This window comes from Chiloscyllium plagiosum, chromosome 19 (genome assembly GCF_004010195.1).
Source record: "Chiloscyllium plagiosum isolate BGI_BamShark_2017 chromosome 19, ASM401019v2, whole genome shotgun sequence".
NCBI lineage: Eukaryota > Metazoa > Chordata > Chondrichthyes > Orectolobiformes > Hemiscylliidae > Chiloscyllium > Chiloscyllium plagiosum.
The window spans coordinates 68,907,526-68,922,580 of record NC_057728.1 but is presented as its reverse complement, the minus strand read 5'-3'; the positions used below and the strand labels follow the sequence as shown (position 1 = coordinate 68,922,580).

Sequence of the window (15,055 nt, the reverse complement as noted above, 5' to 3'; positions counted from 1 at the left end):
CGGAGGTGAAGGAGACCCAGGGCCTGCATGTCCTCGGCAGAGTGGGAGGGGAAGTTGAAATGTTGGGCCACAGGGCGGTGGGGTTTATTAGTGTGGGTGTCCCAAAGATGTTCCCTAAAGCGCTCTGCTAGGAGGCATTCAGTCTTCCCAATGTGGAGGAGACCGCATCGGGAGCAACGGATACAACAAATGATATTGGTAGATGTGCAGGTGTGTGACATTACTGCCCATCTCAGTGACTTCTGCTTTTTGAAAAAATATCAAGGAAACTGATTCCTGATGCTTTTTCCCCTTTTCCTGTTCCACCCCTTAATATTACAGCTAATGTCCTCAAAATGTGACCCCTGAATCCATGGGTTTGAGAATTGCCATTCCCTTATTGCCATACACTCTTCTCATAATGAGGTCAGAATGATTGCGATTTGTGAGACACACCCTTTCTGCAATTTTCTGTGCCCTCCGATGCTAAATGAGATCTTGAACTGCTCATTTTCCCGATCATTATTCCCTTAGAAATTGAATCCAATGAATATCATCCACAAGCCCCCAATCATTAATATTAAAAACCCCAGGACTGACCATGGCCCATCTCCAAAAACACTTGGGGGTAAGAGTGCTGACTGAGCACAGTCCATCACCTGGACAGCCTGTCTCTCCAACACCCTGACTGATGTATCTTTGATTCCCAAAGTGGTTGCACTAATTACCCTCACTCTTTGGACTGCAAGGAAACTGTTCCCTGGTAAGGATAGTCTGTTCTTACAAAGAACCTGACTGACCATGACCAGCCTTCTGGACTGAATGGATGACCCTTTTGCTGACTGACCATAGTTTCCCTTTATACCATTAAGGATTTGTCCCCTTTGATATTCAGAAATGGCTATTAGTTGAAGCATATGTGGCATGTTTGCTGCATAAGTGGAGGGCAAATATTACATGTGGAAGATGGACATAATATATAGTCATACAACATCATGATCACCTCCTTGACCATTCAGTGCTCTGGCTGGTGACTAATTATCTGCCTCTTCCACTGTGCTAAACAGCAATGCAAGACATACAGTTTGGCAGTCTTCAAGTTAAAGTGAAGTGAGTGAGCAAAAAGAAAATAAGCTAATAGTGATAATATGCACCCTGTTAGGTGCATGAGATGCATGTGTCTCTGCATGCAAAACAGTCTAGCAGAATCATTCAAACACAAGCATCCTTGAGCTCCAAAATGAAGTTCTGAAGGGTTGAAGTGGTGTAGGAGTTGTTCTGAAAGTAAACCTGCTAAATTGATGAGATTGGTGGTTCTGGCAATGCCCAGTTGCATCGACAAAGTAAGAATGAAGACAGTGTTCATGAAACATGCAGGGAAATGATGCTGATGGTGGAATTGGATAAAGGTCCAAAGAAGTAAGTGGCACACTGACACTACTAGGTAATTGCTTTCACTTTCCTGTTTGGAATTGGTGATATCTAGTTTCTCAGGCAAGGAGTAGATAATTGGGAGCTGCTTAGAATCTGCTGCTATAACATCCTTGGGGCTATGATTAACCAGGAAGTGAACTGGACTAGCCAAATAAACACTGATGTGACAAGTGCAGCTAGGAATCGTGCAACAATAACTAACCCCTGACTCTCCCCAAAGCCTGTTCACCATCTACAAGGTAATTAGGAGTGTGATGGAATATTCCCCAATTGCCTGAATGAGTGCAGCTCCAACAACATTCAAGAAGATTTGCATCATCAGGACAAAGCAACTCATTGATTGGTATCACATCCACAAACATTCCCTCTACCACTGATGCTCAGCAGCAGCAATGTGTACCATATACAAAATGCATTTCAAAATTTCACTAAGACTCCTTTGATAACACCTTCCAAACCCATGACCACAACCCTGTACAAGAACAAGAGCAACAGGTATATGGGATTGCCATCACTATCAAGTTCAATTCAAACCCACTCACCATCCTGATTTGGAAATATATTACCATCCTTCAGTGTCATTGGGTCAAATTCTGGAATACTCTTGGATTGCAGCATGGAGTCATTGTCATACAGGGCAGGAAAGGCCACCCATTACTACCATTAAATGCAGAGCTCTAAAGAAGGCAATTCATCATCTTCCCAAGGGCTTTCAAGGTTGAGCAATAAATACTATCCACCCAGCAATATTCACATCACGTGAGTGAATTAAATAAAAGATTTAGGTCAAATTATCAAATTAGCAAGGTGAAAATGCATAGAGATAAAGTCATCACTGTTCGAGCGTGAGATTCAGACCTTGTTGTTTAAATCCTCAAATGGAAAGTCATATTTTTTGACTTAATGTCATGATGATAATTTTTTCATTCTACTTGTATTTTCGCAATTTACATCATAATGTCACAACTCAAAGCAAGTGGAAAATTCCACCCATTGACTGTTACTTTCATCTTATCCAGTAATGCACTGGATATTAACTTTCTTGTTCTTATCTCCAAATTCTCCATGTCTGTTCCTCATCATTGCTCAGGAATGCCCTCGAATTCTGCACTGCAGTTCACGTTTCTGTTCTTCTAAGTTGTAATTATTAAAAGTAATGTCTTGTTAACTTCACCATTGGTTTATTTATCTTTCAAATATTATTAGTCTGGTTTCTGCACTACATCCTAAATCTCTGATTCTGTTCATTATAGTAAATTGATGTTTACATTCCTTTAAGTGTAAATTAATTGACTTTATTTAAACACAACAATGGACAATAGATGAAGAAGATATTTTCTGGAATTCTACAGATTCAGGGCTCCAGTTCCAACCAATGTCACATCAATATGGCACGGCTGTTTAAGCTATGCACAGTACTTATTCCTAGAGTAAAGCCGATTTCATCTTTTGCTAAATTTAAGACACTCCTTTGTGTTACTGATCTTCAATCACTTCTCTTACCACTTCTCTGTTTGGTGCATACATTTTTCCTCCTTTTACAAATTTCATTGGAACATTTAACATATGAAATATGTAAATGTTAACTACATTTTCATTATCTCCTTCTCCAGTGATTAAAGCAATTTAACATAAATCAATATTTTTAATGCATCATTCAGGAGCTCAGAGAGGACCAGAGTAACCTAGCAACTACGATACGATACATGATACGAAAGTCGGAGGAGTTGTTGACAGTGAGGAAGCATGTGGCAGGTTACAGCAGGATATAGAGAAGCTGCAGAGCAGGCATTCAGGAGCTCAGAGAGGACCAGAGTAACCTAGCAACTACTTAAAGTAGAATAATCACACCGTTAGAACCATTTGAAAAGCAAAACATTTAATCTTTAAATGTATTTCTACATATTACTTCAAAATTTAGAGCAGTAAAGTAATTAGTTAATGAAGTAACTGAATGTAAAAATTAATACTACCATTAAATGACGGCTGGGTTAATGTTCGATTCTAATGCTACACATTGTTAATATTGACACTGTTGAATAAAATCTAAAAACAAACTTAAATAAGCAAATAATACAAGTAAATAATATGAGTTAGTCATCATTTTCTGCATATGCAAATCTATAATATTGTGATATGTCTTTCTAGCTTCATTTTAAGGATTATGTACTGAAGAAAAATATTCAACAGTAATCCAAATATGCTGGCAATAAATACCATTTATTTTATGCTATAGTCAACAATGTGGCAGCTCAGAGAATTGTTTAATTAGTTGCCAGGATGATGATCATCAACCAGTACAGACGTGCTCAAATGATACCAAATGTTCTCTTCTGAAATTAATCAATATTTAGTATCTGTGATGAATGGCTAACTTTCCATTTAAATCTGGACATCAATGACCAGAAGTTCATTCTGCATCCTTCTTCAGTCAGAAGGGTCAAGTGAATGGTTTATCTTAACCTCCTCCTGAGGTCCCCAGCATCACTAATAACCATTATGTAGCCAATTTGACTTACTCCATGTAATATCCAAAATGAAACAGTTAAAGGCAATAGATTCTGCAAAGGCTATTAGGCCCATCAATATTCTGGCAATAGTGCTGAAATAATGTGCTTCAGGTGTCCTTAAAGCTGCCATTGTCATGGCTAGTGAACTGACTGGAGGACACATGGGTAACCTCTTTTCAAAGAGGGATATTGATTAGTTGGAAGAAACTGAGAGGAAGCAGTTTGTTTTTACCCTAACCAAAATGCAGGATGATCAGAAAAGATGGGTAAATGTTGTACATTGAGACCCAGTAAGCCACAAGATTGAGACTAAAGGTGACCATGCTTATCAAGAGATGCCTCACGCATAATCCTAATGAGGACATAAGATGGAAAACTAAGGATCTGTATCAATTATGAGATGCTCAACACAAAGGCACATTCAGATATTTGGACTAAACCTTGGATTGAGGGAACATTGCAAGACTTTGAGCTCGGACGTTTTTCATTGGAGAAAAGGAGGGGAAGAGGGGACCTAATTGAGGTATACATGATAATGAAAGGCATAGATAGAATCGATAGCCAGAGACTATTTCCCAGAGCAGAAATGACGAACACGAGGGGTCATACTTTTAAGCTGGTTGGAAGAAAGTATAGAGGGGATGTCAGAGGTGGGTTCTTTACACAGAGAGTTGTGAGAGCATGGAATGTGTTGCCAGCAGCAGTTGTGGAAGCAGGGTCATTGGGGACATTTAAGAGACTCCTGGACATGCATATGGTCACAGAAATTTGAGGGTGCATACATGAGGATCAGTGGTCGGCACAACATCGTGGGCTGAAGGGCCTGTTCTGTGCTGTACTGTTCTATGTTCTATCTTCAAGGTGTAAAGCATTTCTGCAGTCTCAATTTGGTCCATAGTTATTATCAGCTACACATCACTGAACAAAGCATTGAAAAGATGGCATTCTGAACAGGCATAGCAGGATTTCACAAGTGAGGCAAAATCCTGAAATTCCATCCCTAAAAACATTGAGGGTCAACCCAAAGCATGTAGACTGCAGTAGTTCAAGAAGGCAGCTTACCACCACCTTCTCATGGGCAACTAGAGATGAGCAATAAATGCTGGCCAGCCAGCAATGCCCACATCTCAAAAACAAAACAGAAGAATGCAATTAGGGCTCTGTAATTCTCTTCAGACATGTAATAGACAGAGCTTTTGATGGATTTAATTTCCATTCCCTCTTGGTGCATCTGGATGACATACTCATCTTCAGCTTGCTATTCATGGAGATTCTTGCAAAATTGGACGCCTTTTTAATATCCTTGTCACAGCTTAACTTGAAAATCAAATCAGAGGAGTATCAGCTTTTCTGGAAAAATGTGGGGTTTCCGGGGCATTTTGTTGTCAAGGAAGCATTACTCCAGGAGATGCAAAAATCCAAGTGGTAGAGAAAAGGAGTCAGATAAAAATTAAGAGAGAACTCTGTGGGTTCTTTGGTTTAGCAGATTACAATCAGAGATTTGTGCAAGTCAATGCAATTGTTGGCTGTCTCACTCCACATTTTGTTAGGGAAATCAGAAAAAGCTGCAGGAGTGGTTGGAAAAGGAGGTACGAGATGTGATACTTCATGGAGCATCACAGAGAGTTGCACCCCAGAATGCAAAGGCTCCTTTTGCATGCTTAAGTAGAAACCTGTCATAGAGATGTGCAAAAACAACCACCTAACTATTCTAATCCCATTTTCCAGCACTTGGCCCATATCCTTAAGTGCACTCCTAAATACTTCTTCAATGTTATGAATGTTTCTGTCTCTATAGCCCTTAGAGAGAGAGAGAGAGAGAGGGAGACGTACAGCACAGGAATAGGCCCTTTGGCTCTCTAAGCCTGTACCAATCAGCATGCTGTAAGTAAACTTAAAACAAACCTCCGGCCCTTATTCTGTCCATATCCCTCTATTCCCTTCTTATTCATGCAACCATCCAGGTACCTCTTAAATGTCACCAATGTGCCTGCTTCCACCACCTCTTCTGACAGCGCGTTCTAGGGTCCTACCACACTCTGTGTGAAAACAGTCTCTCACACACCTCCCTTAAATTTTCCCCCCTCTTACCTTGAACCTGTGCCCATAGCCCTTAGAGAGAGAGAGAGAGAGAGAGAGGGAGACGTACAGCACAGGAATAGGCCCTTTGGCTCTCTAAGCCTGTACCAATCAGCATGCTGTAAGTAAACTTAAAACAAACCTCCAGCCCTTATTCTGTCCATATCCCCCTATTCCCTTCTTATTCATGCAACCATCCAGGTATCTCTTAAATGTCACCAATGTGCCTGCTTCCACCATCTCTTCTGACAGCGGGTTCTAGTGTCCTACCACACTCTGTGTGAAAACAGTCTCTCACACACCTCCCTTAAATTTTCCCCCCTCTTACCTTGAACCTGTGCCCCCTTGTCATTGAAACTTCACCCCTGGGAAAAGCTTTGGACTATCCACCCTATCTATGCTTCTCAATCAGGTTTCATCTCAGCTGTCACCTTTCCAGTGTAAACAATCCTAGTTTTCTAAACTGTTCCTCAAAGCCAATGCCCATGAGACAAGGCAACGTCCTGGCAAACCTTTCCTGCACTCTCCTCAAAATCTCCACGTCCTACTGGTAGTGTGATGACCAACACAGCAGACAATAATTTAAATACAGCCTAATAATGGTTTGATGTAGTTGCAACATGGTTTACTAATTCTTGTACTCCATGCCCAAGCCAATGAAGGCAAGCATGCCATCTGCCTTCTTAATCACCTTGGCCAACTGTGTTGCTGCAATCTTGACAGAACTGTGAACCTGCAGGGAGAGGTCTGTATGCTAATGTTCCTAAAGGTTCTGCCATTTACAGTATAATTCATACCTAAATTGCATCCTCCAAAATGCATTACCTCACATTTGTCTGGAGTAAATTCCATCTGCCTTTTTGTGCCCAAGTCATCAATCTATCCATACCCTGTTGTATCATTTCACAATCATCGGCACTATCAGCAACTCCAGCAATCTTCATGTTATTTTCAACTTACTAATCAGACTATTCATATTTTCCTCCAGATCTGTTATATATACTACAAACAACAAAGGACCTAAGAATGATCCCCATGGAACACTACTAGTTACCATTCTGAGAAACACTGTTCTACCGCTACCCTCTGTCTTCTGTGACAAGTCCAGTTTTCTACCCATCTAGCCAGCCCTCCCTGAATCCCATGTGATTTTAGTTTTTGTACTAATCTGGAATGTGGGACTTTAGCAAATACCTTCCTGAAGTCCATATAAATTACATCCACAGTCCTTCCCTCATAAACTATCTTTCTCACCTCTTCAAAAGATTCTATTGGGATGGTCATATATGGCCTTCCTTGTACAAAACCATGCTGCTTGTCGCTACCCAGATCATTTTCTTCCAAACGTGCATATATCTTGTTCCTCAGTGTTATGAAGTTGAAGACGTGTACTGTACCTTTTCAGAGAGTGTGAATGCTGTTTTGAACTGAGAGTTTACAAGCCCTTGTGTATGTGACTACATGTCACTGCCAGGGTGTAACTGGAAAATTGAAAATATGTCATATGTAGCTATGAAAAGGATACATGTGTTTTGGTTGCTGTTTTGACAACAATTTGAATTTAACCGATCAGTTTAAATTATGCCCCAGGTTACTAAAACACAATCACATTTGAATTTATTGTTTTGCCAACATTGAACCAACAAGATGATTTGAAGTTGGGAATATAAAAATGCGGGCATTTTGAAAATTGGAGAGAGAGCAACACCCATTGAGAGAGACCCAAGAAATTAGAAAACATTCTATCAAAGGTACCTTTTCATATCAAACATACTCGCAGTAATAAAGAAAGAAGATAACCCAGGAAATTCAGCAGCCGGGAGAGTGAAGTCACAGAAAATGACAGACACTGTGCGGTTTTGAAATTAAATTAATGTAATTTTGATAAGTGTCTTATTGGAACAGCATATCGTTATAGAGTTAAGGACAGATAATAAGCAGTTAAGAAAAAAGAGGGGCTTAGAGTTGTGAATAGTTGTTGTTTAGTGTTCACTTTTAGAGTTAAAAAATTGATGCTATTTTCTTTAAAAAGTGAAATTTGGGACTTCTCTGTCACTCATATTTTAACAGATAATGAGGCAAGGTGAGCTTTTCTGGGTGTTTGGTTTAATGAACAGAAAGGTTCACCAGCATGTCGTATCACTCAGTATCTTCTCCAAGAGCTTCCCCATACCACAGACATCACGCTCACTGGCCTCTGATTTCCTGGATTATCCTTGCCTTCTGTTTAAACAAGTAAACATCATTAGCTAATCTCCAGTCCTCTGGAACCTCACCTGTGGTCAAAGAGGATGTGAAGATATCTGTTATTGCCCCAGTTATTTCTTCTCTCACATCTTGCAGGAGCCCTGGATGGATCCCATCTGGCCCACTTGGCTGCCTTAATGTAATTTAGATACCCAAAACTTTCTCCTTCAATATAGTGACATTCTCTAGAGTATTCATACACTCATCCCTGATCTCAAATCAGTCATGCCCTTCTCCTTAGTAAATATCAATACAAAATACTCATTAAGGATCTCTCCCACTTCCTGTGGCTCCATGCATAACTTCCATCCTTTGTCCCTGAGTGGGCCTATACTTTCCTTTGCTACCCTCTTTCTTCTAACATGGGCACAAAAAAATCTTAGGCTTCTCCTTGATCTGTCTGCCAAAGATATTCTATCGCCCCTTTTAGCCTTCCTAATTCCACATTAAAGTTCCTTCCTAATTTCTCTATACCCTTTAAGGGCTTCATTAGTTTGTATCTGCCTCAATCTTTTTACTTCCTTTTTACTTTTGACTAAGCTGATAATTTCCCTTGTCATCCATGATTCCTCAATTCTGCCATTTGTATCCTTCTGTTTTGCACAGACATGCATTTCCTGCATTTTAATCAACTGGTCTCTAAAAGCCTCCTTCATTCCAGCCATAGATTTTCCCTTAAAGAACTGCTCCCAATCCACTTTCCCCAGTTTCTGTCTAATTGACCTTTGCCTAACTAAGCACCCTCACCCATAGGCCACTTTTGCCATTATTTAGGATTACTTGAAATTTTATGATGTTATGGTCACTAAGCCCAAAATGTTCTCTAACTAAAACATTGATCATCTGTCCTGGCTCAATCCCCAATACCAAGTCTGGTATGGCCTCCTCTCTGTTGGATTGTCAGCATCCTGTCTCAAAAGCCCTCTTGAACGCATCTAACAAATTGCTTTCCATCTGACCCACTGGCCCTTGTTATGACACGGGGCGAACCCCTCTGTTAATGAAACCAAACACCCAAAAAAGTTCACCTCTCCTTGTAATCTGTTAAAATATGAGTAACAGAGAACTGATAAAGTCCATTACTTAAAGAAAATAATATCAATTTATTCTTTAATTTAGAAGTGAACATTAAGCATCAACAATTGCAGCATTTAAAAGGCATCTGGATGAGTATATGAATATAGAGGGATGTGGGCCAAGTGTTAGCAAATGGACTAGTTTAGGTTGGGATATCTGGTCAGCATGGACAAGTTGGACGAAAGGATCTGTTTCCATGCTGTACATCTCTATGGCTCTATAACTATTCATTACTTTAAGCCCCCCGAGAGTACAGGAATTGGGAGGTCATGTTGCGGCTGTACAGGACATTGGTTAAGCCACTTTTGGAATATTGTGTGCAATTCTGCTCATAGAGAAATTATTAGTCAAGGTTCTTAGGGATAGAATTTCCTCACATTTGGAAAAATATGGACTTATTAGCGACAGGCAGCATAGTTTTGTGTAGGGGTGGTCATACCTCACAAACAGGTTTTTTTTGGAGAAGTGACAATGATGATTGAGGGCAGAACTGTGGATATTGTCTGCATGGACTGTAGCAATACCTTTGACGAGGTATCTCATGGCAGCCTGATATAGAAGGTGAAGTCACATAGGATCTGCTATGAGCTGGTAACATGAATACGTAACTGGCTTGGTCACAGAAGACAGACTAGCTGTGGAAGACTGTTTTTTTCTGAATAGAATCTGTGACTAGTGGCGTTCTGCAGAGATCTGTGCTAGGATTCATGTTGTTTGTAACAAATAAATTATTTGGAGGAACCCAAAGGTTGGGTGAATTGGTAATGCTAAATTGCCCGTAGTGTTCAGGGATGTGTAGGATAGATGGATTAGCCATGTGGAATACAGGTTTACATGGGTAGGGTAAAGGGGTGTGCCTGAGTGGGATGCATTCCTGAAGAAGGGCCTGTGCCCGAAACGTCGAATCTCCTGTTCCCTGGATGCTGCCTGACCTGCTGTGCTGTTCCAGCAATAAAGTTTCAACTGGGATGCTCTTCAGACAGACTTAATGAACCAAATGGCCTGCTTCCACACAGAAGTGATTCTTATATTCTATGAATACAGGTGGTCTGATTGGTAAGTTTGGGATGCTGTGGATAGTGAGCAGGATAGCCAGAGGAAAAAGCAGGATATATCTACGCTGGAGATTTGGGCACAGAAATGGCAGCTGAAGTTTAATCTGGACAAATGTGATATGAAGCATTCTGAAAGGAGGGAAATGGCAGAACCCTTAGAAGCATACAGAAAGATCGAGGCATACAGGCCAACAGTTCCCTGAAAGTGGAAACACAAGTGTACAGAGTATAAAAATTGGCAAGTTATGTTGCAGCTATATAGAACTTTAGTTAGGCCAGATTTTGAACATTGTGCACAGTTCTGGTTACCACACTACCAGATGCATTTGGAAGCTTTGGGATGCAGAAAAGGTTACTAGTTGCTGCCTGGTTTGGAGGTTACTAGCTATGAGGAGAAATTGAAAAAGACTTGGTTTGTTTTCACCTGAACAGAGGCTGAAGGGCGACTTCATGGAAGTTTACAAAACTATGAGAAGCATGGATACCCTGGATAGTCTGAGTCTTTTTCCAGGGTACAAATGTAAACTAGATGGGGAAATAAGTTTGAAGGGGGATGTGAGAGATAGTTATTTCTGGATAGAGGGTGGTACATAACTTGAATGCACTGCCAGAATACTTCTTCAATGTTACAAACATTTCTGCCACTAACAACCTTATAGGCACTGAGTTCCAGATTTCAGTCTTCCTCTGCTGTAATGCTACATGCTTCTATGGTTCCGATAGTCATTGTTGTAAAAAGTCTAATTTGGAAAATATTGATGTTTTCATATATTATATGAATTGTGAGTGGAGGGTGAATTGCATAGCAGTTCCCAAAAGCAGGTAGCAAACAAGAAAATACTGCATGGAATTTGAGGTTTGTGCCAATATAAAACTCCTCCCATTTTATTATAATCTACTTGATGATAAAGTACCTTCCTGCTCTTTCAAATAGTGAATTAGATCGAAAGGTACTTCTGTCACCAAACCGGTCAAGAGCTTGGTTAAGACCTTCTTTGGATGCTTATTTGAGATTTGTTTTCACCCTCTCCATGGATTCTTCTGCAAATATTGAGGGAACTGGTAAGCTTATTGTTATTAGCAGTTTTCTTTCTGCGAGTGGCCAAACTAATACAATCAGCAATTATGAAATTTATCCGAGATGATTTCATCTTCTTAAAATGCTATACCCCAGGCAAATGGTAGCTTAAGTTTTGTTGTAAGCTATGCCAGATTCAAAGGTTTCAAAACAGCAAGCTTATTTTTGTGGTAAATTTTGGTTTTATATCAAGTATTGAAGTTAATCATTAGGTAATTTCTGCAGTTAATTATTTTCATACTGCTGAGATGGTTGTTTATTGAATGCACATTATTACACTATGGCAAATGTTAATATTGTACTGCAGGAATACAGTTGGAAAATTGAACTGTGTAATGTAAGGCTGTGTAATGGCTTTAAGGTGGAAGTCTAAAAAAGGCAATGAAAGAACTCTATTTTCTCATAAAGACGTGAATACATAAAATTCAGATTGTACTGTGTGTTAGTGGTCAGGTAATCAAGGATCACTTGGGAGGATAATGAAAATTACAGATGCTTTGGTCACATGACAGAAACCAGATTTCTGTCAAGAAGCATTTAATAAAATCTGGTTTTGGGAGCAACAACCGGCAAAGAAAAAATTCCAAACCAGCAAAGGAACAAGTTTTTTTATCTGTCTGGTTGAAGAAAGTCAACCATTTTTTTCTCTAAAAGCAATGGCAAAACACTATAAAACATGATTTTGCTACAAAATCAACACATGATTTTGCTATACTGAAGACAGAGAATCCTGCAACTGCAGGCAGTAAGATACTCCAATTCTACCTTCAAAAATCTTCACCCTCTATTCACTGGACTAATTACATGTCAACTCTTCTGAAAACACCTTTTCTTATACATATGTGTGTGAATGTAAAATCATCCAATTCTCATTAGATACAGAAGTTGTACCAGAGGTCTGGACAACTATAAATGTTATGCCCTTGTTTAAATGTGGATGTAATGGTCAGCTCAGCAACCATAGATTTGTCAATTTAACATCAATAGTGTGGAAGCTCTTAGAAATGATAATCTAAGACCAGATGAACAGTTTCTTGGAGAATTATGTTCAGTCAAGTTTATTTCCTGTACCATTCCCAAATCTATTGATGTCTTCAGTATCTGTAAAAATCCAGATCTCTGTCCTGAATATACTTAATGCCTGGGTCTCCACAACTCTCCAGACTAGAAAGTTCCAAATATTCATCATCATCTTTGACTTTCCCCCATTCTGATACTGGGTCTCCTGGTCCTGGACTGCATCCTACCTTGCAGCCTGGGGAAACATAATTTCTACAAATAAATCAGAAGTGTGCACTTAAAAACAGCTCCTTTAACCTAATCCCTCAAACTGGAACCATTCTGGTAAATCTCCTCAACAACCACTCAAGCATCACACCCATTGTATTGACCAGAACGGGACACAATACTTGAGTTATGGTCTAACCAGAACTTTATACAGGTCCTGCATAATTTTCCTGCTTTTGTACTCAGTACCTTTACTTCTAAAGTACAAAGATCCTACATGCTTTGTTAGTTACTGTACTCTCTCAAAGTGCCCTAGAAGTTTCATAGACCCCCAGACCTCTCAGTTCTGCAGACTTTACCACAGTGCCATTAAATCTATGTTGCCTTGTTTCTTTTCCATCCCTGCATAATTCTTAGTTTTTGTTTAGCTCCTGGAACCTGCAAGGAATGAGCTGTCCTCTTTTGGTGTTCTGTATCTTTGATCAGCTGGCTGCAACCCTGCAGAATTTGTTGAGACTGTTTGCCTCTCTATGCTGTTTCTAAGTTTCAGATTGGCGTGGGTTTTGTGATTGTTGTTGTGGTTTAGGAGTAATACTTTCCAGCCCAAAGATTGTTTCCAATTAAAAGGTCGTCCCCTTGAAGTATTTCAAATTATGGTAATCACATTGCCCAGCCACAAGAAACAGACTTACTTTGCAAATGGAATCCTGGTCAGTTAGTATGCCATTCTTTATATTTGGAAAATGGATAACTATTTTAATAACTAAAGATATTGGCTCCATACAAATGCTGCTGGTGACTTTCGTCATTTGCCAACAATTTCCTTTAACATGGTCTGGTTTGCAACAACTATAATAAGCAGTGTCAGGTCTGGCAACTCTGCCTTCTGAACTTCCATTCTTGAGAACTGGAATTTAGTTATCCCATTTTTTTTCTGTGGGGTTTCCATAGCCTCTCTTTTATCTTTCCCCTGTCCCATGCCTACTCTGATCCAGAACTCTAAGTTAATTCATAATCCTCAGCCCACATGACTGCAGCCTTTGCTATTAAATGCTTGTATTTTTAGTTTGTAAGGGAGTCAATTTTAAACTTCTCTAACAAAACAAATTCCCTAATGATATTTAAAGTGCTCATTCAAATATTTTTTAATGTTTTAAGGTTTACATCCTCCACTGGAGAAAGTGAGGTCTGCAGATGCTGGAGATCAAAGTTGAAACTTTATTGCTGGAACAGCACAGCAGGTCAGGCAGCATCCAGGGAACAGGAGATTCGACGTTTCGGGCACATTCCTGAGGAAGGGCCTGTGCCCGAAACGTCGAATCTCCTGTTCCCTGGATGCTGCCTGACCTGCTGTGCTGTTCCAGCAATAAAGTTTCAACTTACATCCTCCACTACCTTCCCAGGCAGTGCATTCTAGATTCCCACTACCCTCTAAGTGAAATGATTTTTTTTGTCAAATCCCCTCTAAATCTCCTGCCCCTTACCCTAATCTATGCCCTGTTGTGAGTGACTTCTCAACCAAAAGGAACAGCTGCTCCCTATCCATACTCCTCAATCTTATACACCTCAATCATGTCACAAATAAGCTTTCTCTGCTCTAAAGAAAACAATCCAAGCCGATCTAGTCTCTCGCTTTGGTTCCCAAGCAGTATCCTGGTGAGCCTGCTCTGAACCTCCTCTAGTGCTATCACATCTCTCCTGGAGTGAGGTGACCAGAACTGCGCACAATACTCCAGCTGTGGTCTGACCAGAGCTCTGTACAACTTTAACATTGCCTTCTTGTTCTTATACTTGATGCCATGATGAAAGCAAGTACTCCATATGACTTCTTAACTATCCAGAATGTGCTCTGCCGTCTTCAGGGATCTGTGAATAATTACCCAAGATTCTTTGTTCCTCTGAGCAACCCAGTGTCCTGCCACTCATTAAATATTCAACCATCTTGCTTCTTCTTCTAATGTGCATCACTTCACATTTATTGGGGGGAAATATCATCTGTTACTGTTCTGCCCATCTGACCAACCCATCGAGATCTTCCTGTAACCTACAACCATCTTCTTTGCTATTAACCACTGTAGTAATCTTGGTGTTGTCAGCATATTTGCTTAATACTCGATCATTTTCAGTTTATTTATTTCTGTACAGCTAGTTCTACTATAAAGCTATGGTTGTGTTCCAGCAAAATCTCACTTACGGGGGGACCTCGATCATCTAAATGAGATGGCCGGGCAATATTTCATTTGGACAATTGATTATTTTGTTAATTGTTTCAATACCTTTCCTCTGGGGCTCGGAGTTTTTTGTTAAGTCCGCTCCCCGTTCAGGAGATGAGGAAGTAGCAAACTGCATGCGAGACCCGCACCCCCCCA

At 40.1% G+C, this 15,055-nt stretch overlaps 1 protein-coding gene across 1 annotated transcript in view; it reads left to right on the top strand.

The window, feature by feature from the left end:
• The first annotated feature begins 11,329 nt into the window (after positions 1 to 11,329).
• The window catches only part of LOC122559364 (acid-sensing ion channel 5-like), a 205,235-nt gene continuing 201,509 nt past the window's right edge, over positions 11,330 to 15,055 (top strand). Inside the window, exon 1 of the mRNA XM_043708814.1 lies at positions 11,330 to 11,443. Within this exon, the coding sequence (XP_043564749.1) occupies positions 11,413 to 11,443 (31 nt within the window). The 5' untranslated portion in view covers positions 11,330 to 11,412. The remainder of the gene's footprint in view (positions 11,444 to 15,055) is intronic.